This window comes from Ictidomys tridecemlineatus, chromosome 10 (genome assembly GCF_052094955.1).
Source record: "Ictidomys tridecemlineatus isolate mIctTri1 chromosome 10, mIctTri1.hap1, whole genome shotgun sequence".
Taxonomy (NCBI): domain Eukaryota; kingdom Metazoa; phylum Chordata; class Mammalia; order Rodentia; family Sciuridae; genus Ictidomys; species Ictidomys tridecemlineatus.
Window position 1 is genome coordinate 70,874,969 of NC_135486.1, and position 24,927 is coordinate 70,899,895.

Genomic DNA, 24,927 nt, shown 5'->3' on the forward strand with positions numbered 1-24,927 from the left:
AGGGATTGAACTCAGGGGCACCCAAGCCCTGAGACACATCCCCACCCATTTTTAATTTTTATTTTGAGACAGGGACAGGGTCTTACTAAATTGCTCAGGACCTCATTAACTTACTGGGGCTGACTTTGAATTTGTGATCATCCTGCTTCAGTTTCCCCAGCCACTGGGATTACAGGCATGTGCCACTGCCCCTGGTTTCAAGTGCATTTTTAAAAGCAAGTTTTCCCTTAGGAACAGGTTTGAATCCCGTGTTCCCCTAAGAGTCTTAGCAGATGGAACCTGGGACACAGCCTGGCAGAATCTGTTTCTGGTTTGATTCCAAGTCAACATTTGAGTAAGTGAGGTTTTTGGTTTTGGTTTCGTTTTTAAGCAAAGCAGCTTCAGAAGTTTAGAAGATTTAACCTTGCCAAAGTTGGTTGCAGCCTCATGGTCAGATTCACTCACCCTGACCTGTACGAAACCTAAATTATTTGTTTATTTATTTTCAACATGGGGTGCAATGGAGTGCATTACCACTGAGTTACAACCCAGCCCTTTTTTTTTTTTTTTTTTGAGACAGGATCTTCATTAATGAAGGTTTGCTTTCAGTTTCGCTTTCTTATCTCAGAACTTTATCAACATTCCAACCTTATGTCACAATCTTGTCTGCAGGAATCCTGACTACCTTTCCATCCAACTAGTCCATCGCTCTATTTTTATTATATGGAGTTGATCGGCTCTGATGAACAGGAGCTATTGTTTAGTCTAAGCAACTTGGTAAGACACATGCATGAGGCAGGGTAGGAAATAAAGCCACAGAAATTTTCCCTGTCCCCTGAGGGTGATGTCATGACAACCCCTCCAAAGTGAAAGGAAAATACCTGACTCCTCCAACCACTAAGAAAGCAACACAACTCTGAATAAGCTTCCTTGTTTTTTGATGCAACATATTGTTTATTTTAAACGTGTTTATTTTCTAATATAAGCAGCAACTGGCTCTCACTGAATATCATCAGCTTCTCAAAGTGCTGGACCAGGTATGTGTAAAGTTCTGTGGTAAGGCACCACCTTCTTCTGTTGGTTACCCATGTCAATGAAGTTGGAGATTAAATGGATAAAGCCAAAAATTTCCCTCTAACCACTGCTTTTGCTGTGTATTAGTTAACGTTACATCACTGTGATATGATACCTGAGAAAAACAATTTAAAAGAGCTTAAAGGAGAAAAGATCCATCTTGGTTCACAGTTTCAGAGGCTTTAGCCAAGGTTGCTTGGCACACTCGCTTTTCTGTCTACAGCAAGGCAGAAATTCATTGTGGCAGAAGCCTGTGGCAGCAGGGGAAAGCCGCTCAATTTATGGCAACCTGGAAAGAGAGAGAGAAAGAGGGAGGAGTCAGGGACAAAATTATACCCTTCAATGGCATCCCCCCCACACTGCCCCACCTCCTCCAATTAGGCCCTACCACCTAACTTTCCACTACCACACAATAATCATTAAGCTATAAATTAATAAGTAGATTAATCCATTCATGAGGTCAGAGCCCTAATTACCCAATCACCTCCCCAAGACCCCACCTCTGAACACTGCTGCACTGGAATCAAATCTTTTAACACATGAGCTTTTGGGGACATTTAAGATCTCCCAATGGGTCATTGGAAGTGACAAAATTGGGGCCACTTCTTCCATCTCAACCCTTGACTTTCCTGTCTTCCATTCTGGCCTTTTCTGGTTGCAAAGGTATAGAAGGGCCCATCTATTTTGCCCCTAAAACTATCATGCACTATTTGTTTTCTCCGCAACTCCCTTAAGGTTAAACTCCCTTGGCTGCCTCTCTACTTTGCCAGTCACTAGAGTAATTGTGACACCTGGCTTCTGTTACCACCTGCCTCTATTACCTCAGACCCCACCAGACCTATGGATATTAATGAGCAGCTCTGTGACCACCTCTCTTACTGTTAGCACTGAACTACAGAGTCATCACACTTCCACTTTATGCCATGGACAACCCTGTACCTCACAGTTCATTTGGAATGTGCTCCTTCTTGCCATCTGGACAGTGAGTGAACCAATCCTCAAATCCTATACAATATTCTTTCTTCTTAGACCTTTCTTAGTTTTACCTGTATCAGTTCTGGTTCTCTAAAAAAAGAAATAGAAGTGACTTAGTAGGGGGAAATATCTGCAAAGAACAAAGGAAGAGGGAGCAAGCATGAAATGATGAGAAAAATCTTCAGATTGTGGTTCAGATCTGATGTCCACATTTCCATTGTGAATGGAAATGGGGAAGGGAAAATTGCATAGTAAATCTTGGGCTACTGCAAAGTTCTGAGAAAGTCTCGACTAGACTGATGTAGAACTCTGAGCAAAGGTTCTGCATGAGAAGAGGCCTGCTCTGAGCAAGAATGACCCAATAGTAGCATACGACCATGCTCAGTCATAGGCCGGGAACAGCCTGAGGAAAGGATGGCCTCAGCATGAAGTTGTGGTAGACTCAACTGAGTGGCAGTTGGTGTCATCTGTGTTCTCCACAGCAGGTTCTCATGAAGGAGATCAGAGAGGGGTATCTCCATGGCCACCACAGGATGTAAAGCCTATGAAAGAAGGGGGAGAAAATAAAACTGAGCAGGAGGAGATTTGCAAGGCAACAGGATCTCTGCAACAAATTAGGGGAACCCCATTTTGTGCAAGAAATGGATAGCCCCCAGCCCCGAGCCACCACCTTATTCAATCATCAGTAAGGGACTGCCCCCAAGAAGAGCATGATTTCTGCTTAAGAACCAAGGCAACTTCTGAAGGAGCTAATGGCTGGGACATCAGTTAACTAGTTCTTGCACCTGGACAGCAAGTTCTTCAAGGGGGCATTCTATTCCCAACTGGTATGAGTGATTCTGAAACTCACTACAGTACACAGACAGTCAAGAACCACCACTTTTAGGCCATCTACTTACCCATTAGCCTTGCCATTAATTTCAATAATAAGTAATAATTACATCTAGGTCATATTTTTGTTATTGAGGTCATTTTTCTTGGTTGTTGTACTTTGCTTATTTTTGTATTATCTACTTATGTTCTTGTAGACATTTCTCTACATTTGACCAAGTGGTTGTTCTTTCCTTTCAATACTATTCTTTCCTTCCTCCACTTCACTATAGTGTAACACAATATCTAAGTTAACTTTGAGGAGGGAAATTTTATTTGGGGTTCTTGGTTTCAGAGATCTCAGTCCACAGACAGCCAAGTCCATTGCTCTGGGCCAAGAGTGAGGCAGAACATCACAGCCAAAGGGTGCAATAGAGGAAAGCAACTCACCTCGTGGTGGCCAGGAAGCAGAGAAAGAGATGTGGGTGAGGGGCCAGAGGAAACAAGCACTCTTCCAGGGAATGTGACTCCCCACCTCCAACCATATCCTACCTGCCTATAGTTACCACTCAGTCCATTCAGTTACTATGGACTAATTCAATTATAGCTCTTACAATTCATATCATTTCACCCCCAATGTTCCTGCATTAACAAAGGAGCTTTTAAGGAGGGGATATCTTATATTCAAACAACAATACCAAGTTTTGTAATTTGGGCAATGAGTTACTCTTAAAAGAGGTATTATTCATTTCCTTCTTATTGTTTACTAAAAATGACTTATACAGCTGGATGCAGTGGTGCACACCTGTAATCCCAGCAACTACAGGATCCAAGGCAGGAGGATTGCAAGTTTGAAGCCAACCTAAGCAATTTAGCAAAGCCTAAGCAACTTAGTGAGACCTCATCTCAAAATTTAAATTACAAAAAAGGGTGGTGGTGGCTGGGGATGTGTACTTAACTCAGTGGTTAAGTACCCTGGGATTCAGTCTCCAGCAACACCTCTCAAATTACTCAATCCATTTTACTCTACTTCCATTTTCATACTTACACATCTTTTTGTACCTCATCGCCTAATATAGCTCTGTGTTGATATGTGTCTGTTTTGTTATAGAATTTGAAGTTATATTTTTATATATACAGAGAAAAAGTCAGCAAATATCGACTCCATGGAAAACAAAAAATTACATAAAAATTGTTTTATTACTTAGGTACGAATAAAATTAATATAACTATATTGGGAAAATTGATGAAGGCAAATATATATTTTCAGGGTATTGTCTTAAATACCTCAGTCCTCATTTATTTTATGGAATTTTTATCTAAAATTGAGAAATTGAGTTGCAAAATAAATCATTTTTTAAAAGTATCATTTTAAATTGCTTTTTCACTTCTTTTTTCAGGGGTGGCGGTGCTGTTCTAGAGTACACCAGAATGAGCTTTGAATTTACATTAGTTTAATTCAAGTGACATACAAAAAGGCAAATCTGTACAGCTCTGTTCTCTTTTCCTTCTTTACTGTGCTATTGTCATACATATTTGTATAAATATATTAACTATTAATGTTATAAAAACAATATATTGTCATAACTATTATTTTACCATCAGTGTTGCTAACCTTAGCCAAATCAAATATAGTTTTGCTCTCACCTACTTCCTTTGTTACTAGCAAATATTTTACACATATGTAGTTCATTTCCCTGTGAAGCCCAACATTAAATTATATATATATTATTTTATATGACTGATTTTAAAATCAGTTTTGTGAAGAAAGGAAGGAGAATATGTATGTTCATATTTTCATCATTTCACAATCAACTTTACTGATGCTCTTTGTTTTTCACATGAATTCATATCACTTTCAACCTGAAGAACTTCCTTCAGTATTTCTTTTGTTAAGGCAGGTCTTCTAGCCACAAATTTAGTTACTGTTTCTGTGGGACAATCTTTAATTCTCCTTCATTTTGAAACATAGCTTTGTCGAATATAGGATCCTTAATTGATAGTTTTTTCTCTTGAGCCTTTGGAATATGTCATCCCACTAGCTAGAAGCTTCTGTTGTTACTGCTGCTAAGGTAGCTATTAATCTTATTGAAATTCCCTTGTAAGTTACAACTCATTTTTCTTTTGCTGCTTTCATAATTTTTTTTTTTGTACTAGGATTGAACGCACTAATTAAGCATGGAGTCACATCCCCAGCCCTTTTTTTGTATTTTATTTAGAGACAGGGTCTCATTGAGTTGATTAGGGCCTTGCCCAATTGCTGAAGCTGGCTTTATACTCTCAATCCTCCTGCCTCAGCCTCCCCAGCCACTGGGATTATAGGCATGTGCCACTGGATCCGGTTTATTCTTGTTTTTGATTTTCAACATTTTTATATGAGTTCTCTGTTTGTGAGTCTCTTTGTGTTTACCCTGTCTGGAGATTGTTGAGCTTTCGGGTGTGTAGGTTATTTTTTTTTTAATAAATTAAGGAAGTTTTCAACTTTTTTTTCTTCTTTTTGGTATTACTATTACTCCATACTTCTCTGAGGCTTCATTCATTTTTCTTAATTCTTTTTTCTTATCTGTTATCCAGCTTACATAATCTTTATTGATGTATGCTCAAGTTCACTAGTTCTTTCTTCAAACAGTTCAAATCAACTGTTCAATGCCTCTAGTATTCTTTTTTTTTTAATTTTTAGATTTGTTCTAATTAGTTACGGTGGAATGCATTTTGACACATTGTACAATTTCTCCTTCCTCTGACTGTACATGGTGCGGAGTCACACTGGTAGTGTAATCATACATGTATATAGGGTGAAAATGTCCATCTCATTTCAACTTCCTTTCCATCCCCACACTTTCTCCCCTCCCCTCACTCACCTCTGCACAATCCAAAGTTCCTTCATTATTATATTATGAAATCCACGTTTTCCATTAGGTTTTGAATTTTTCTCCTTAGTGATTGTTCTATTTGATGCAACATTTATCATATATCTTCCTTCACTTATATTAATCATATTTTCCTTTAGTTTGGTGAGCATATTTATAATGTTTACTTCAGTCCTTTTCTGTTAAATCTGGCATCTGGTCACATTTGTAGGTAGTTTCTATTGGTTAGCTTTCTCCCAGTGTAGGAGATAATAGTTTCTTGTTTCTTTGCATGCATCATAATTCCTGATTGGAAACTGGAGACTTTAATAAATTGCTCTGATCTGTGTACTACCCCACACACATAGTGTTAATTTTCTGATGTCACTCCTCAGGGAGATAATCACCCAAGTATGACAGTAAAAGTGGGAGGCACTCTTCCTCTGAAAATAGGTATCATCTATAGCTCTACATCTATTAAAATTAAAATCTGTATTTAAAAACCTTTCTAGAGCCAGGAGCTGTGGCACACATCAGAAGGCTGATGCAGGAGGATCTTAGGTTCAAAGCCAAGTCTCTGCAACTTAGTGGGACACTGTCTCAGAAAATAAAAAGGGCTGGAGATGTGATTCAGTGGTTAAGTGCACCTGGGTTTAATCACTGGTACGAAACAAAAACAAAAACAAAACAAAAAACATCCTTCCTATAAAGAAAAATAAAAGCCCTGATGGTTTTGCCGATTAATTCTAGAAATGCTACTAATTTTAATCAAAGTACTTTGGAAACTCATTGCATGAAATCAGAGTTATCTTGATACCCAAGTCAAAGATATTATAGGAAAAACAATACACATTTCAATAGCCTCATGAACATAAGTGCCAGAGCCCTTAACAAAGTATCAGTAATTCATGTCTAGTAATATTATAAAGAGGACAATGTATTCTGACTAAATTGGGTTTGTCCCAGGAACTCAATGTTGGTTTAACATTGGAAAACCAATTGATGTACAGTTCACCACATTAATGGGCTATATAAAATGGGATATATATCCAATTATAAAACACATGATAATCACATACATATATTATATCATCTTGATACAAAGAAAGCATTTGACAAAATTCAACAACCATTTATGAAAATTAGGAATAAAAGGGAAATTTCTAATTTAAAAAAAGGGTGTACAAAATATCAAAACTAACATTATAAATGCTTTTCTTTTATCTGTTATCCAGCTTACAAGGATGTTTGATCCTACTTGAATTAGAAGAGCTTAAATAATGTAAGAAGAGGAGAAATCTAGACTGGAAAAAAAGAAATGAAGCCAGTTTTATTTGCAGAAAATATTTGTCTTAAAAGAGTTTCATTAGAAAACACACAATAGCTACTAGATATATTAAGTGAGTTTAGCAAGTTGTAAGATAAGATACAAGATTAACACTGGAAAATCCATTGTGTTTATATATACTAACATCAAATTTGGGGGGCTGGGGTTGTGGCTCAGTGCTAGAGTTCTTGCTTAGCACTAGCGAAGCCCTGAGTTAGATCCTCAGCACCACATAAAAAATAAGTAAATAAAATAAAGGCATTGTGTCCAACTAAAAAATAAATATTTAAAAAAACCCCAAATTTTTGTATGTTCAATGTCTAAGGTACCATTAAGGACAACATCAAAAAATAAGAAGAGATAAATATAACAAAATGTATGCAAGACTTGTATATTGAAATTTATAAATATACCTAAAAATTTTAATGACCTAATTAAATTTATCATATTTTATATATTTGAAGGCTATTAAGATATTAATTCTCCCCTAGATTTATTTTATCTATGCATTCAGGATAATATCAACAAAAATTCCATCAGGTTTTTTTTTAAGATGAGAAAATGGATAAGATGACTCAGAAATGTATACAGAAATTCAAAAAACTTAGAACAGCCAAAATATACTAGTTGGAGGCTGTCGGAGACCAGCTCCAACAGGGGGTCTCAGGAAACAAACGGATGGTGAGGAGTCCTCGAAAGAGGGTGGAGAAACACCACAGACACCAAAGTGAAGGTATTGATCCTAATCTTTACTTGTGAAGTTGATCATATATACTTTTCATTTTGGCAGGCTCACAGTACTTTGTGGTTACAAAACAGGAATCATTATTCAAAGAAACAAAATGTTACCTAGCTACAATTAGAATAGAAGAATGTATCTTGGCTTATGCATAAGCAAGCATTTGTACTTTCAGTTCACGTTTTGCTTTGAGCTGTTTCTGCTTAGTTAACTTTTAATAATAGTTACAAATGTCCCAAACTATTGGCCTATACCTTGACTATTCTTTCTTGACTTACTGACTGGAACCGGTGCCATGGTTACGGCAAGTGGTTGACTTGTTATTACTTTTAATCAAACAAGAGTAAGAGCACAAACCATTGTGCACAGGAACAAGAACAAATTGCCCAGTACTAAGCACTAATCTGTCTTCTTAACATTAATTTTTCTTCTCTAGATTTTAATTTAATTTCTCAAAAACTTCCTTGACAGGAATACAGGGAGTTTTTCATTAGACATTAACAATTTACACTCCACAGCTGAATCATTGCATTTAGAGCAAACAGATCTATGCTTTAGATCTGTAGTTGCATTAATTGGGAAAGTCATGTTTTTTCCTTCATACTTAATGGTCATATGAGAAATCGCAACTATACTTATTAAAGGAATACAAAAACAAATCAGCCTATTCCCAGAAACATACTTCGCTCCTCCAGAGGATGGACACCTTGCGCCATCCACCTCAGTAGGGCCTTGCCATTGCCTGAGTCAGGGGAGGGGTGCAGCAGGAGGTAATGCAAAGTCAAACCATAATGTACCAAATTAAAAAGCATTGGCAAGGATGTAGAAAAAACTAGAATAAGCTGCTGTGGAGGTGTGGCAAAAGTTAGGCATCATCATCCATAATAAAAACCCAAACTCAGTGGTTTCTGATACAGCATTAATGATCAGACTCATCAATCTTCAACACATCTAACTTTCTGCTAATCTAAGAGTGTTGAGTTGTGATTTGGCATCACATCTATTTCACATAGGGGTTTTTGTTGTTGCTGTTTTTGTACTGAGGTTTGAACCTATGGCTCTTTACCACTGAGCTACATCCTCAGATATTTTTATTTTTTGAGACAGGGTCTCACTAAGTTGCTTAGGGCCTAAAATGCTGAGGATGGCCTCAAACTTGCAATCCTCCTGCCTCAGCATCCCAAATTGCTGGGATCAGAGGTGTGCAACACCACATCCAATTCCACATAGCTTTCTTCTGGAGACCTGGGCTGAAGGGGCAACAGCTACATGAGGCCTGTTTTTGTCATGTGAATCATTTGGGGATAAGAGCAGAGGCAAACTACAAAAATGCACTTAACACTTTCACGTAATGTCTGCTAATATTCTATCATCCAAAGAACTCACTTAACCAAGGCCAATATCAATGAGGAAGAGAATTTGGCCAATAGTGTGTGTTTGAGGGAAAATATTTGCAAAAACAAAAATCCAAATAACCATGTTTAGCATTCCATTAGTAGGTGTATGCTCAACAGAAATAAGTGCACATGTGCTTCAAAAGATATAAATAAGAATGTTCAATATCAGCATTATTTAAAATATTCAAGAATGGAAACAATCTAAATGTCCATCAAAATGCCATGAGTAAAGAAAATGTGCTACATCCATATACATAGTCATGAAAAATGTAAGAACAGGAACACATAAAAACCTAATGAGTCTCATACACATGCAGAAAACTATTTAATTTGTGTTGATTTCAAATCACCAGCAAATACACGATAAAGTTTAAGGAGTCATATTAGGTGGCAATTTTTTTTTTAAGTAAGGAAAAGATCATTAGGTGGAGTCAGAGTAGTGATTAGATTTGGTGGTAGGCCAGAGTGGCATCTTGGCCCATTTTCTGTTGCTTTAACAGAATACAACACACTTGAGTCAATTAAAAACAAGAGAAACTTATTCTGCTTATGGTTCTGGATGCTAGAAAATCAAAGACTGAGGGGCTGCATCTGGTGAAGCCCTTTATGTTGCATTATTACTCGGGGGAAGGGGCAAGTGGGTACATAGGGATGTTATGCTCGAATTCGGGACCCCCAAAAGACCATCAGAGACCAAGATCGATGTAAACAGCAAAGAGGTGTTTATTGCGAGCTAGCTGGGTCCTCTGTGCGAGCACACACACACACACACACACACACACACACACACACACACACACACAGAGCAACCGGTGACGCTGAGAGGCCCCCAGCCCAGGGTTTGCAGCAGTTTTATACATTCTTTGGAGAAGGCAGGGACCCCCCACATACATCATAGCATCTCTTAGCAAATCATCACACACCAAGGGAAAATCAAATAACTTTAAAACATGATTAGCACATTCACTGGCGGGAACAAGTTGGGTAGAGGTGATTGGTTACTACAAAAGGGGGATTCATTTAACTGATTGGTTTAAGCCAACAGGGGTGTTCCTGCTTAACTACAAGGTTTCCCAACGCATTATCAACCATCATAAACTACTGGGAGGGTCATCTGGCATCCCAGGTATTTCCCTGTCTCATGCTGATTGGTGGCTGCTAGGGGTTACTATGGGTCTCCACCTAGCCTGACTGAATCAGGGACACCTGGCGCAGATCTCTCCTGTTATTTGTAGATAAACCACTTAGCAGGGTGGGAATGTGCCTAGAAGTGCTCTGTGGGTCTTTCCAAGGACAAAGGTCCTGTCCCTTCCTTGGACAGGCTTTGCTCTGAGACAGAGGCTGGTTTTTCAGGGAGTGAGAGACCACAGCAGGCATCAGGAACCCATGACTATATGATAACTAAACCTCTCCTGCAACAATCCATACACAAAAGAGTACTTATGACCTAATTAACTAAAAGTTCCACCTCTTCTGCAGGCATAGCGCCCACACCTGTAATCCCAGCAGTTTGGGAGGCTGAGGCAGAACAGCGGGTTCAAAGCCAGCCTCAGCAAAAGTGAGGTGCTAAGCAACACAGTGACAACTGTCTCTAAATAATATACAAAATAGGGCTGGGGATGTGGCTCTAAGTGGTTGAGTGCCCCTAAGTTCAATGCCCGCTACCCCCAACCAAAAAAAAAAAAAGTTCTACCTCTTAGTACTATTGCAATGGCAATTAAATTTCACTAATTCTCAAAGGGAATATTCAACTATTGATTGGGAAACACCAGGGGGAGGGAGCTTCCAGAATATTGGCAAAGTTCCATTTCTTGACCTGGGTGGGGGTTTTATGAATATTTGCTTTAAGATAAATCATGAAGCTATACCTTCTGGTTCTTTGCATTTTTAATACAATTTCATTCTTTACCTTCAATTATTGGAACAAGCTTAATTTCACTTCTCAGAGCCTTTACACTTGCTGTGCCTTCAGGTGTGAAAGCTCTACTTTCAGATCTTCTTAGGATTCACCTGGCCATCTTCATCTTTGATTTTTGAATATCCCCCTTTTCATTGAGATCTTGTAGTTCTTCTTCTGCTCTGGCCTCTGGCTTCCAACTCCATCCACTAGCATTTTCAGTTTGTCTTCACAGAATGTATTATAGGAATTCTACTTCGTTATGGTGTAGGTTTATCTGTTTTTCACCCATCTCTAAATTCGATTATGGCTACGGGGTCTTTGTCCAGCTTGTTCATGGTTGTTAATTCAAGGGTCTAATGCAGCACCTGGTCACAATAAACAGAACTATCCCACCAAGTGATTAAATCTTTGTATTCCCAAACGTGTCAATATACTTGGCTCAACAGCACTTACTCTCTCAATGAGGTTTATCTTGGGTAAGGATACCCCTGAATTAACGTTATTTATGGTCACGTTTGCTCTCCATATGGATTATGGAGAGCTGTTCTAGGGAACTAGCGCAGAGACCGCGTATTACATGGATAAGGGCGAGACTTTGGAAATGTCTTAAGTGGCAGGAGGATCAGGCAGTAGGGAAGGCGAGGAATAGGCGAACTTCACTGGATACCGCACCCAGAGAAGCCACCGCTAGTCTCCAGTCGTTTCCCGCCAGCGTCTTCTGCATCCGGCCGGGAGCCAGTCTCGCGAGATGCGAACTCGCCGTTCTAGCCTAAGACTCGCGCCTGCGCAGAGACGAAAAGCGAGCGCCGCGTGGACGCCAATGGCGGCTCGCGCCTGCGTCCTGGTTTCGCCCCGTGATTGGTTCCCGTCTTCCAGGGGACGCGGCAGTTCAGTTTTCACTTTCTCTCTTTTTCCGCACCCCTCCTCTTTTTCCTTGAGCCACAAGGTTTTACTTCCGGTTGCTGGAGCCCGGCCGTGAGAAAGTCGACGCGGTCTTTCAGGCGGCGGGCGTCCCGGGGCAGGTTGTCGGCTGTGACTCTTGAGGGGAGACCCGGGACGCGGGGAGCGCGGCGTTCCTCTGACGAGGCGCTGTTTGCGCGAGGGCCGGAGACGGCGCCTGATTTCGTGCACACTTGCTGGCCAGCTGGCTGCCAGGCCGGGGAAGGAGGAGCGGACGCGCTGGAAAAGCATGGGAAGAAAAGTGCGCAGTGATCTCAGGTCCTCGGGGCCAGCGGCCGCACCAAGGACAGGTAAACCCCTTTCAGTCCCTAGCGTCCTGGTCGCTCACCTCCGCAGACACCCGGAGAAGAACCGGTCCTGAGGGTGAGCGCACCGCCAGTTGCTCGGGCGTGTGCGCCGCGGCCGGGGGCTGCGTCCCTGGGGTTCTGCGATGATGGGCAGCGGGCGCGTTCCTACCACCTGTTTTCCTTGCGGCGGGTGGGAGGGGTCGGCATTGCTCTGCGTTCTTTCTGCTTTGCCACCTTCCCATGACTGTCCAACCTATGGCCAGTCTCAGTTTCGCCAGCGCACACATCTTAACCATGGCACAGGTCCGTGCAGGGCTTCGAAATTGTTTTCTCCCCTTTTCAGGCAGAAAGTTTGAAACGGTTTAAACATTTCGTTTGGGTTCGCCTTTCAGAAGGCAACTGCATCCTCACGAGTAGGACAGTAAGTTCTTGGCTGTAGTGGCCCTCATTGGTCTGGACTGCCAGGAAATCGTTTCCTAAGGGTTCGTTATGAAGCCTGCTACTCAAGTTTCTTCCTTCAGAGACCATGGCAGTACATGACCTATTTAAAAAAAAAAAAAAAAAAAAAAAGGGCTGCCCATAGGGAAAGTCATTTAAGAACTAGCTGGAATAATGCATAAGGAATGTTCTAAAAGTTGGTCCTTGCAACCCAGCAGTTGGTTTGAAGGCGGCACTAACCAGCACTTTCTGGGAGAACGTGATTGATGAACCTCAAAACTTGAGTTTCAGAATTCTCAAGTTTTTCTTAATTACCACTTGTCTTTTTGAAATTCATGTTTAAACCAGTTTTACCTTTCTTTTTTCTTCCCCTTAGGTAAAATTAGAATGGTAGGGCTTATGAAAATGTGTCTTAAGCTTAAGTATTGTGCAAGTACACGATACTACTTGTAATAGCATTAGTGATCCGAGGCTCCACAGTGATCCACAGTATTCCCCTGAGAAAGCATTGTAAAGGGAGGAGTGTGTGTGAGATAGTCAATGTGGTAGAATCTGAGGCTGGTGTAATTCTATCCGCGAGGTTTATAACAAAGCAAATTAACGGTGTAAGAATACTCTTGACAACCTGCCTTGTAGAAATGGATAACTGTATTATCATATCTCCAATACATCAACCAGGCCAGAAAAAATAAAAGGTGACTTAAGTATCCACAGTTATTTAAAGGAAGGCACAACACAGTATTTGAAATATATTTTCAGGATATTTTCCCAAATGTAATTAATGCTCTTTTAAAAAGATATAAATTATGAGCATATCCTGTAACCTAGACATATTTGCTTAAATGAATTAAAATCCACAGAGTGCCTAAAACCTTGCCTGAGAATATTTGTTAAATAAATATAGTATGATATAGTTAGTATAATTAGACATTGCATGTATTTTGTTTCTCTGCTAGTGGACATTTATTTTCAAGATTTCTTTGTAACAATGCTTCGATGATTGGTTTTGGTTGTTTTGATGCTATTATAAACATGCCTTAAGTGATCAGAGAATGTTTTAGAGTCCTTATCAGAATGATTTCAAATAATTGTATTCTTTTGAGTTCTCAAAACATGTATTAATCTTCCTGCTAGTCGGCAGTGGATAGTAAAAGTATTTCTAAATATTTTACCTATTTAATAATTGAAAGAAAATTCTATTTAATTTTTATCTTCTTTAATGAATAAGAAAGTCAAATATTTTGGCCAGGGCAAAATATCATTTGTGTATGTATTTATTGGGTTCGAACTCTCTTCTTTGAGCCATGTACCGTTTTAGTTATTATAGCTTTATAATATATTTTGGTGCTTTCTTTCTTTTGAAAAAGCTTTGGGTTCTTTTACATTTTTCTTCCAGATTAAATTTAGAGCCATCTCTTCAAGTAAATCTTCTTTGGGATGTTGTTTGAGATTGCATTGAATTTTATAGATTAATTTGAGAAGAGACATTCTTTTGAGTTTTTCCTTCTAGGACAATAGGTATGTCTGTTTCTTCTTCCAAAAAAAAATTGTTTTGTATGAAAAATGCTATTAAAAATATACAGTTTTAAAAAGTACATATCTGTATGTTGTTTAATAGAAAACCACAGGAACCTTAGAAACATTTTGTGTCTGTTCTAGGAGGAAATAATTCCTTGCTCCATCACCATGATTATTATCAATTTTATGTTAATTATTCCCATGTCTTTATTTACAGTTTTATCATGTGTATTTTCTTAACATATTGTTTACCTTCACTTGCTTTTGAACTTTATTTAAATAGAACCATAGTATATGTTCTGTCAGTTATTTTTTATCAAACATTGTTTCTGAAATTCATCCATGTTGAAGAATGTGCCTGTAGTTGAGCAATTCACAAACTTTTGGTCTCAAGATTCCTTTATACTTTAAAACACTATTGAGGATCCCAAAGATCTTTTATTTATTTGGGTAGTATCTGCTGGTAGTTACTACACTAGATGTTAGAACTGACCAATTTAAAATGTATGTATTTGTACCTTTAAAAAAAAGCCCATTACATCCATTATGGATAACATTTTAATGAAACAACCCACCTCCAGTATTAGCAATGAATGGCACTGCTTTACATTTTTGCAAATAATTTTAATGTCTACTAGAATTCTACTTCACATTTTCACATTGAGTCTACTGCAATGTATAGAGAAAAAGTGGTTGGAAAATGGAGAGATACTTGAATATCATTTTGAGGTAGTTGTGTTCTTTTTTGATATTTATCATTTATGTCACTACATTTCATCAATGTAGAATATGGAACAATATTAGTAAACTTCCCTTGCTCTGTGACATTAATATCCATTGGTCTGTATTACACTTTTAGGAAAATATGCTTTTTCTCCTACTCATTTGTCATTTGGAAAATACTGCCTCACTGAATTTTGCAGCTCTTCTGGTTGACAATGCATACCATTATATAGTATTTGAAAGAATCATGTATATTAGCATTATCATCATTTTGGGAACCCCTGTTGTAGTTCATTCATTTGCAATGAAATATAATTTGTTGGTAAGAATAGTCTGAGGGCTGGGGTTATATCTTAGCAGTAGAGAGCTTGTTTCGCACATGTGAGGCACTGGGTTCGATCCTTAGCACCACATTAAAAAATAAATGAATAAAGATATTTTAAAAAAAGAATATAGTCTGTATTTATCCATGTTGGTTATTTCCATCATTAGGCTGTTATAATTAGTGCTGATGGCTCAAAGTGCATATATACAATATTTTTACTCCAGCGCATTAATAGTGGAATTGCTAGGTCCATAGGAAGACTGTGTTGGACTTTCTTAGATGCTATGTAACATTTCCAAAATGGTGGGTTTTGATTTTTTTCTTACATATATGACAATAGTGGAATGCATTATAATAATTATCTATTCATAGCACAATTTTTTGTAACCAAAATGGTGGTTTTGATTTATCATTCAGCAGTAGTGAATGAAACCTACCATTTCTCCAACCTATTTGGCTTTGTTCAACCTATTGATTTTTGCCAGTGTGGTGGAAATGAAATGGTACATTGTCTTTACAAACTATTTCCCTGCTTCCTTAAACAAATTGAAAATCTTTTCATGTGTTTTTTTTTTTTTATTTTTTTTTTAAAGAGAGAGTGAGACAGAGAGAGAGAGAGAGAGAATTTTAACATTTATTTATTTTTTCTTAGTTCTCGGCGGACACAACATCTTTGTTGGTATGTGGTGCTGCTGAGGATTGAACCCGGGCCGCACGCATGCTAGGCGAGCGCGCTACCGCTTGAGCCACATCCCCAGCCCTTTTCATGTGTTTTTAGTCAACCATATGTTTTCTTTATTTAGTCATGTTTATCTCATTATTTCTATAGGGTACTTATTTCCTCATACATTAGGTTGTAGGCATTTTAAAAAATATGTTGCATGTACAAATTGATATATTCTTCTGTTGCTATCCCATGTTTTTTCTTAATATATTTGGAAAACCTCCATAAATAAGAATATAGAAAACATTATATAGCACAGGAAAACAATTTTCCATTCTGTGGCTGTACCAGCTTTTTTCTTTTTTTTTTTTTTTAACTAGGGTACTTAACCACTAAGCCACATCCCCAGCTTTCTTTGAGAAAAGATCTCACTAAGTTGCTTTCAGCCTTGCTAAGTTGCTGAGGCTGGCTTTCAACTTGTGATTCTCCTGCCTCAGTTTCCAGAGCCATTAGGATCATACAGGCATGTGCCACTGGGCCTGGCTGTACCAGTATTTTTTTGTTTTAGCTAGTCTGTAGTAAATGGATTATTGAGTTATATCTAGTATTTTGCTGTTTGTTGGAGTGTAATGTATTTTAATATGCTTCAGAAACTAGTCTTGATAATTGAGTTGCCAAGTACCTTTTCTCTCATGGTTTTTTTGGGGTTTTTTTGTTATTGTTGTTTGTTTTTTAGTAAGCAAATTCTTAATAAGTTGAATTTATCAGTATTTTTCTTGTAAAGGTTCTCTTCTATATTTTCTTCAAAGCCTCTTAGAGATTATTTCACATTTATTTATATACTTGGAATTGTTATTTGTGAACATTTTATTTTATTCTCATGTAGATAACCAATTATGGAATTTGCCATTGAACTCACTTGAGCCTAAAGTATTGTTGGTGGCAGATGTTTAAATAGTAACTCAATTTTTTTAGTGGTTATATTAAGTTATGTTAAGTTATGTTAAGTGTGTTAAAGTGTGGTAAATCAACTTTTCTAGGACTTTGTCTATTGTGTTCAAATTTTAGTACATATCATCAGGGTTGTTGTAAGTGCCAAACTTACAATAGTGCCATCTTACAGTAGTATGATAACTTTAATTCTTATACCAAAGGCAGTTTGCACCAATGTGTTTGAAAACTATATAAATTTCATCTACCAATATTGTTCTAAATGAAAGAAACATCTGAATAAACCAATAATGATGAAAAAAAAAAAAAACCCAAGAGACTAGTCATAGCTCTACTCCCTCTTATAACCTCTTTGTTCCAAATATTTTTTTTTCTTTTTTCCATAATTATAATTGTTATAATATTACCTATTTCATTACTAGTCTTTTCAAACAACCAGATTTTGCTTGCATTGATTTATTAGATTGGATTTTTATTTTTAAATTGGCTTTTTAAAAAATTATTGCTTTTCTCATAAGAAATGTGTCTGCATTGTATACTTTCTGTTTCTCCCTAGTTAGATTTAATAACTTAATTGGAGAATTCAATCTCTTGCTAATAATCTATTTTCTGTACATGGCTTGGTGAAAATAGACCCCATTTAGAACCTTTGTACACCTGCTTCCTCATTAGAAAGAATGTTTAAGACCAATTCCTGAGGCCTCCTTTGTTCAGTTGAGGCACCTCCTTCATCCCTGTGGAAATCTCCTACTTCTTTATGCCCAGGACATTTGGAGGTGGGCTATAATAGTCAAGAGAATCCCAAAGTGGTCTTAAAATGTAACTGTTACTGAGAGAAATTTTTTCTTAGGATTTTTTTGTAAGAGGGATAGTCCACTGAACAATGTCTTATTAAAGGTTTATAATTTAATATTGAAGCACAAATTCATAAACCTAGTTTGATGTGGAATAAGAACAATGACCATTTAACTTTATATAGAAGTCAAAAAAGGTCACCGTACAAGCTTTGAAATGATTCTAATAAAATTACATAATCTCCCATGTAAAAAGTGTGGAGTTTGAAGAATTGGTTGATCTTTTTACAAGAGCATATCAAGAAAAAAAACTTTTTTTTTTTTTTTCAGTACTGGGGAATGAACCAGGGGTCCTCTACCATCCAGCTATATTCCCAGCCCTTTTTATTTTATTTTGAGACAAGGTCTCACTAAATTGCCCAGGTTGGCCTAGGACTTGTTATCCTCCTTGCTATGGCCTCCCAACTAGCTGGCATTACAGGCATGTGCCTCTGTACCCAGCAAGAATAAATTATTATGTGTGTGAGTGTGGTGCTTGGGATTGAACCCAGGGCCTTGTGCATGCGAGGTAAGCCCTCTACCAACTGAGTTATATCCCCAGCCCAAAATAATTTTTGAAAAAATTTTTGTTGTTGTAGATGGACAGAATGCTTTGCTTTTATTTGTTTATTTTTTATGTGGTGCTAAGGATTGAACCCAGGGCTTCAAATGTGCTAGGAAAGTACTCTGCCACTGAGCTACAGCCCCAGCCCCAAGAATAAAATTTTTGATAGGTATAAGATTATAGCCATCAGTCTGATAATCAAACTTTTTAGAGTATTTTGAATTTTGAGAATGTTAAAACATTCAAAAGCTGAGTATTAATTAAACCCTAGAGTAGGAAAACTGCAATTAAATGAAAAAGTCAAGAGTACATAGATAAAATTCATTTTACTCAATGAATATTATCTGAATTTTTTTAAAAGCAGTTTCTTTCCACCAGTTAAATTAAAATATCCTAAGTAAATGTGCTATTTTAAATAGCACATAATTGCTGGGCTGGAGGCTGAGGCAATGAGGATCACAAGTTTGAGACTTACCCGCCTGGCCTGCGACGAGGGGGCTTGTCCTAAGGCCTGGGTGCGGGAGCCAGGGTTCATCTTCAGGAGAGGGTAACTAGTGAAGCCTGGGCAGGGCCACAGGGCAGGCAGGTCTTCGCCATCCAGACTGGGAGTTGAAGGTGTGTAAAGCGCCTCCACTGCTGGTCCTCACTGGGTGGTGCCGTGGTGGTAGGCTCCAAGGAGGACCACATCTTGCGTATGTAGACCTCCCTCCGGTAGTTAAGGCCTCCCAAGTGGACTTTACACTTCAAATAATAGCAAGACATATCTCAGAGTTTATTCTGCTATGTTAAATCTTGACTTCAGAAAATATTTAGATTTTTTTGTATATGGGAGAATTTCCTAAATGAATTTTAAAATTTCTATCAAATTGTGCATTTCTCATTCTGTCATTTAAAGCTTTTTTAATAGAGTTGCTTTGTATGAGTCTGTTTTTTTAACTTGGGAGAAGTACTATTTCTGTTTACATTTTTGTCATTTATGGAAGTTGTACCTTGCTGCTACTTAAAAGCTGTGCTCACAAAATGAAAATAGCCTTATTTCTCCCAAATTATATTTATATTTATGTTTATTTAAAATCTTAGGTAATCCATAAGCTATAAAAATAAAGCAATAAAGGACTTGGCCCACCCAAAGATAACTTTGTATTTTATTATCTGCAGTGGTACTAGGTGGTCTGCTGGAAACTGAGGGACTTCTGTGAACAAGAGGCAGAATTTGTTTCCTTGGATGTTACATTGTAGAGGGGAAGATAGATTGCCCCCCCCCCACCAAAAAAAAGTTAATTGATAAAAATTGCAAGTTATAATATGAGTGCATTAAACAACACCTACTTTAGATGGAGTGATCAGAGTAAGTCAGGGGAATGTGTAACAAGGTGAGGTATAAGAAATAAGCAGGAACCAATTTATACTTGCCCATGGAAGGAAGCACATGTGTTCTGAGGGCAGTCAGAGGCAGAGGGTTTTGTTTTGGTACCAGAGAGTGAACCCCAGGGATGTTTAACCACTAAGCTATATCCCCAGCACTTTTATTTTTTATTTTGAGACAGGGTCTTTAGGTTGGCCTTAAACTTGTGATCCTCTTGCCTTACCTTCCAGAGTTGCTGGGATTATAGGGGCCTCACTAGGCAAATGGTTTTAAGTAGAAATAAATAACGTGTTCGGGGAAACTGATTAATTCATTAAATATTTATTGAATCCTTACTGTGTATCAGGCACTGTTCCAAGTACTGAGAATACAGCATTGAAAAGAGACAACAGCTTTGTATTTTTTAAGCTGATAATCTAGTGGTGAGAAGATAGTCAGATAAAAATATCTGTTATTGATGTGTGTTATGCAGAAGATGACCATTATTGTAATTGTGGTATGTGTTAAAAGGGTTGGTATAGGTACACAATGCTTCTCTTTTGTAATCTGCTTTTCTTTCCACTGAAAAAATTTATTGTAGAACATTTTTCTGTGTTATTAAGTAAGCAGATTTCTAAGATTAAGTATAGTAGAATAACATACACAAAAAATGCTGTGCAGCAATAAAAATTTACATATGAAAAAGCTTCTGCTGGGAAATAATTGTATATTAATTTCTTTTTGACCTGGCAGCTTATAGCTCTTCTCCCTCATTTCATACTGCAATAGCTCTTTTGTGGTTTTTACTTAGTTATAAGTATGGTTAGTTAAATTTATGGATTTACTATTTAGTGGGCCATTTCTCTTATTCCTAGAATCTTTTTTAAAAATATTTTTTTAGTTATAGTTGACACAATATCTTTTTATTTTTTACGGGGTGCTGAGGATCAAACCCAGTGCCTCACACATGCGAGGCGGGCGCTCCACCAGTGAGCTATAGCCCCAGCCCTCCTAGAATGTTTTGTCAGTCAGGTTTTGATATTAGAATTTGACTGCTTTGTGAAAAGAATTGAGAAGCTTTATTTCCAAATTTTAGAACAGATTATTTATCATAAACATTATTCTTGCATTCACTTAACAAATACATATTTATTAAATATCCATTATGTGCTAGCATTAAACTAAATACTAAATAATCCATGGCAAACAAAACACATGATTTCTGTTGTCACAGGCTTTCACTTGTTAAGGAAGAAGACATTAGTTTTTTATATATATTAATCAGCTTTTCATCATAGTGACCAAAATACCTGACAAGAACAACTTAGAGGGCAAAAGTTTATTTTGGGTTCAGGGTTTCAGACATTCAGTCCCTGGTCTGCAGATTCTTGCTCAGGGTCTGAGGTGATGCAGAATTTCATGGTGAAAGGGTGTGGGTTAGGAAGGCTGTTAGCTCTTAGTAGCTGGAAACAGAAAGAAGAAGGGAGAGAAAGAAATTGTATGCATGTGTACAAGAAATGGGGGACAAAATATGACCCAAGGGCATACTCCTATTGATCTGCTTTCTTCAGCCATGCCCCACTTGCTCACAGTTACCATCCAGTAGTACATTCAGAATTCTGACCCATCAAATGACTTAGTCCATGATGAGTTTACAGCTCTCATAATCTAATGATCTCACCTCTGAGCATTACTTTATTACCTAACACATGAGCTTTTCAGGGACATTAAAGATCCAAACATAACATTACAAATTATAGTGAATATTATGAAAAAGTCAATATACTTTGAGAGAATATCATCAAAGATTTACTTTAGATTAATTATACTTTTTGTTGAGTAGTTTTTGATTACATATGCAATACATTTTAATTCATTTAAAATTAATTATATATCTGCTAAAGATATGGTATGTAACTAGGCCAGTGGTAGATACATAAGAAAATAAAATTGAAATAAAATTATATAAGTTGAAATATAAAATGATGACAAAATAATAATTGGCATAGTAGAAGAGAGGGAGAGCAAGGAAAAAGTAAATGAATTCAATAGTTGCTAAACTAGGAAGGAGCTGGGCAAATATTATATGATTTGAAGAATTAGAGAATAGAAAGACTAAACAGGTATGCCAACAAGAAGCAAGCTGATTCTCGCCACGTAATCTTTTGGAAAAGGCTCAACTGGAAGCACAAAATACTTTTCAAGGCAGGAATACAGGGGTGGAAATAGAAGAATTGGTTCTTGGTCTGAAGTAACATCGATGACCTAGTTCTCTTTCTCCACTGTCATACACCCAGAAGGTTGAAAAGCCGAGGTGGAGGTGAAGCATATAAATGGCACTTAGAAATAAGTAAAAATCTCCATGCCGAACAGTGAAATCTGCAACTGTCTTTTGCTAGGTGGCTCCCAGAACTAATAGTCAAGCTTATGTGCCCCTAAATAAAATATTAAAGGATTATTTTCTGGGGAAACTGACTAGCCCATGACAAAATATTTAGCATCACTGAATTCTTTTGCTCAGATTCAACAGGTAGGTTCCCCATCAAATCACCTTGAGATAAGAGATGATGGACAAGAATCGCTGTCAAGCACAACTTTCAGGCAGCTTTTAATGCCTCACACCTAAACAGAAATGTACAGCCAAGATTTACCAGTCCTTCAATAAAAGTTTCTAACAAAAGAGGTCAAATAGGAAATAAACAAGTAGAAAAGAAAAGGAGTTTGGTAGAAATAGTTTTACTGAAGGGAACCAAAGAAACTTCAACAAAATATAGTATCTTTAGAAGAGATTACACTTACGAAAGATGAAGAGGTTCTGATTTTAAAAGAAATTATTCAGAAAATGAGAAATTAGAAGAAAAAAATTTTAAAAAGTTTAGTTTGAGATTTTAGTTAATAAGGTTGTTCTGTCACCCCAGAAAGTTTTCTTGTGCTTACCTACTTGCATCAGTTTTATATCCCTGTCCTTGTCATAGGCAACCACTGGTACCATTTTTTTTAAAATTTTTTAGTTGTTGATTGACCTTTACTTACTTACTTATATGTGGTGCTGGGAATTGAACCCAGTGCCTCACACATGCTTGGCAAGTATTCTACCACTGAACCACAACCTCAGCCCCCACTGGTACCATTTTTATTTCTATAGATTAATTTTACAGGTTTTAGAACTTTGTATAAATGGAATTATGTATAAATGGAATTCTATAGTGTATACTCTTTGTGTCTGAATTCTTTTGCTCAGTATAATGTTTCTGAGACTCATGCTTTATTAGAAGTTTTTTTCTTTATTGCTTAATAGTGTTGTTATGTGAATATACCATAGTTTATCCACAAAAAGGACTGCAAATGAAGTTCAGCACAACATCATACCTAGTAGTCCAAAACTGAAAAACTGCTTTTCCATTTGTTCCTTGTTGCCAATATTTAATATTTTCATTCTTTTTAATTTTGGTCATTTCAACAAATACCATTTTGTTGTGGTTTTAATTAGCACTTCTCTGATAATTAGTTTCTTAATTATGTCTTCTGAAGATCAGAAGGTTTTAAAATTTATTTAGAGCTTGTGTGTTCATTTTTCTTCTATGGTCACTAATTTTGTGTCCTATGAAAACTTTTTGTATCTAACAATAGAGATTTTTTTTTCTGGTAGAGGCTTTATAGTTTTCTCATTTATGTATGTATGTGTGATCTATTTCTAGTTTAAATTTTGTGGTTCACTGTTGCTAAAAATCAGTATCTAGACTCTTCTGTGTTCTGTTGGTCTATATGCATTATCTTTACACTTATACCACATTATCTTGTATTATCTTGACTACCTACTTTGTAGTAGTAATTCTTGAAATTAGGTAGCCTTTTGTTCTTTTACAAAATTGTCTTGGCTGTTCTGAATCCTTTGAATTCTTACACAAGTTTTGGAATTGGATCATTAGTTTCTGCAGATTGTATTATGTTGAATCTATAGGTCATTTTTGTATCCTTCAGAAAAGTTATAAAGCTAAGCTGTAGTATCACAACATACAAGAATGGGTTGAAGCTGGAGGATATAGTGCTCCATGAAGGATGCTTCTAAGAAAAAAGAAACTACTCAGATCAGACCCAAAAAAAAACCCTTCATCCGTCTCTCTAAGGGGATATCTTTAGTTCTCTGGGAAATTTACACATTGAAATAATGATCGATGACTGAAATTTAAACTGAGGCAGTTTTAAATTCAGAAAAAATAAAACATGGCATAAGAGAGTAACTTGACTACCCAGAATGACTCAGCCATGATTGATAATACACACTTAAGTAGTGAAACTTTGAATACTGATATAACAAAACAAGGATTGACAATGAGGAGATAGGATAGAAGCATAGGGAATTTTGTGGGTGGGGAATATGTTTTTCATTAACAGATGTTTAGAATGTATACATGTGTTTTACTGGGAGACAAAGTTTTGCCAGAAGATAAAGCTGAAGTTAAAAGTGGTTGGCAAATGATGCTGGCATATAACAAACACCCAACAAATGGTAACTGTCATTATCATTAATAACAGTAGCTTCCTTGCTGATAAAATACTTAATCGGATATGATTCTGTTTATGTCAACAAATAAAAAAAAATAAGTTACCTAGTGCTTGTGTGTAATGTCTCTGGCATAACAAGCCTTTGTCAGTAGGGCAGTTTATAGAGTCATAATGGTAAAACGGAAAGGAAGTTCAAAGATAGAGCAACTCCAGATAATTGATTCAGGGGCTTAAGGCTTTCATCAAGGATCTAGTTATTATCTGTTAACTTCTATCCTCAGTGTGTTAGCTTATCGGTCCTGACTTGGTTGAAAGGGGTTCAGGGCATAACATCTTGAAATAAGGTTCTGAGACTACATGGTGGAAGCTGGGAGAGCATGCATCTTTTCCTTTTTGCCCTTTTGTAAGAAAGCTTCCCCAGAATTCTGTCTGTGGATGTTGATTTATATCTCATTGTCTAGCATTGAGTTACTGGTTTATTCCTAAAACAGTCTGTAGCCAAAGGGAGTAGAATTACCACAATGAGTTTAATTAAACTTTTTTCAATCCTCTCCTGAAACACAGGATCCACCTATATCTTAGAAATATTATTGTCTTGGGGAAGGGAAGGAAAAAAGGGCATGATTGTTGGAAAGTCAGCAACAATAATTTTCACACCATGGTCCAGATAAAGTTAGAGGTAAACCCTACACTAGAATCCTAGTCTCTTCATTTCCGGTTTAATTTTCCTCTCTTGACATAAGCAATTTATCCTTATTTGCT

The 24,927-nt window shown here is 37.2% G+C and overlaps 2 protein-coding genes across 5 annotated transcripts in view; one reads left to right on the forward strand and one right to left on the reverse strand.

Moving 5' to 3' along the window:
- Positions 1–900: 900 nt before the first annotated feature.
- On the reverse strand, positions 901–12,241 carry LOC110597676 (uncharacterized). 2 transcript variants are annotated; one of them, XM_078023165.1, is made up of 4 exons: positions 11,060–12,241; positions 2,476–2,570; positions 1,993–2,118; positions 901–1,342 (listed from the first exon to the last, which is right to left on the reverse strand). In XM_078023165.1, the coding sequence occupies exon 1, from the start codon at positions 12,239–12,241 to the stop codon at positions 11,738–11,740; it is 504 nt and encodes a 167-aa protein (XP_077879291.1). In that variant the 3' UTR covers positions 901–1,342; positions 1,993–2,118; positions 2,476–2,570; positions 11,060–11,737. The 2 variants fall into 2 exon arrangements, with proteins under 2 accessions (XP_077879291.1, XP_077879290.1); XM_078023164.1 differs by having other exon boundaries at positions 1,993–2,570.
- The window catches only part of Tasor2 (transcription activation suppressor family member 2), a 65,811-nt gene continuing 53,054 nt past the window's right edge, over positions 12,171–24,927 (forward strand). For 2 of the 3 annotated variants that reach the window (XM_021723053.3, XM_078023162.1), the window contains exon 1: positions 12,171–12,300. In XM_021723053.3, coding sequence (XP_021578728.2) covers positions 12,240–12,300 — 61 coding nt within the window. In that variant the 5' untranslated portion in view covers positions 12,171–12,239. The remainder of the gene's footprint in view (positions 12,301–24,927) is intronic. The other variant, XM_021723056.3, reaches the window with a different exon arrangement.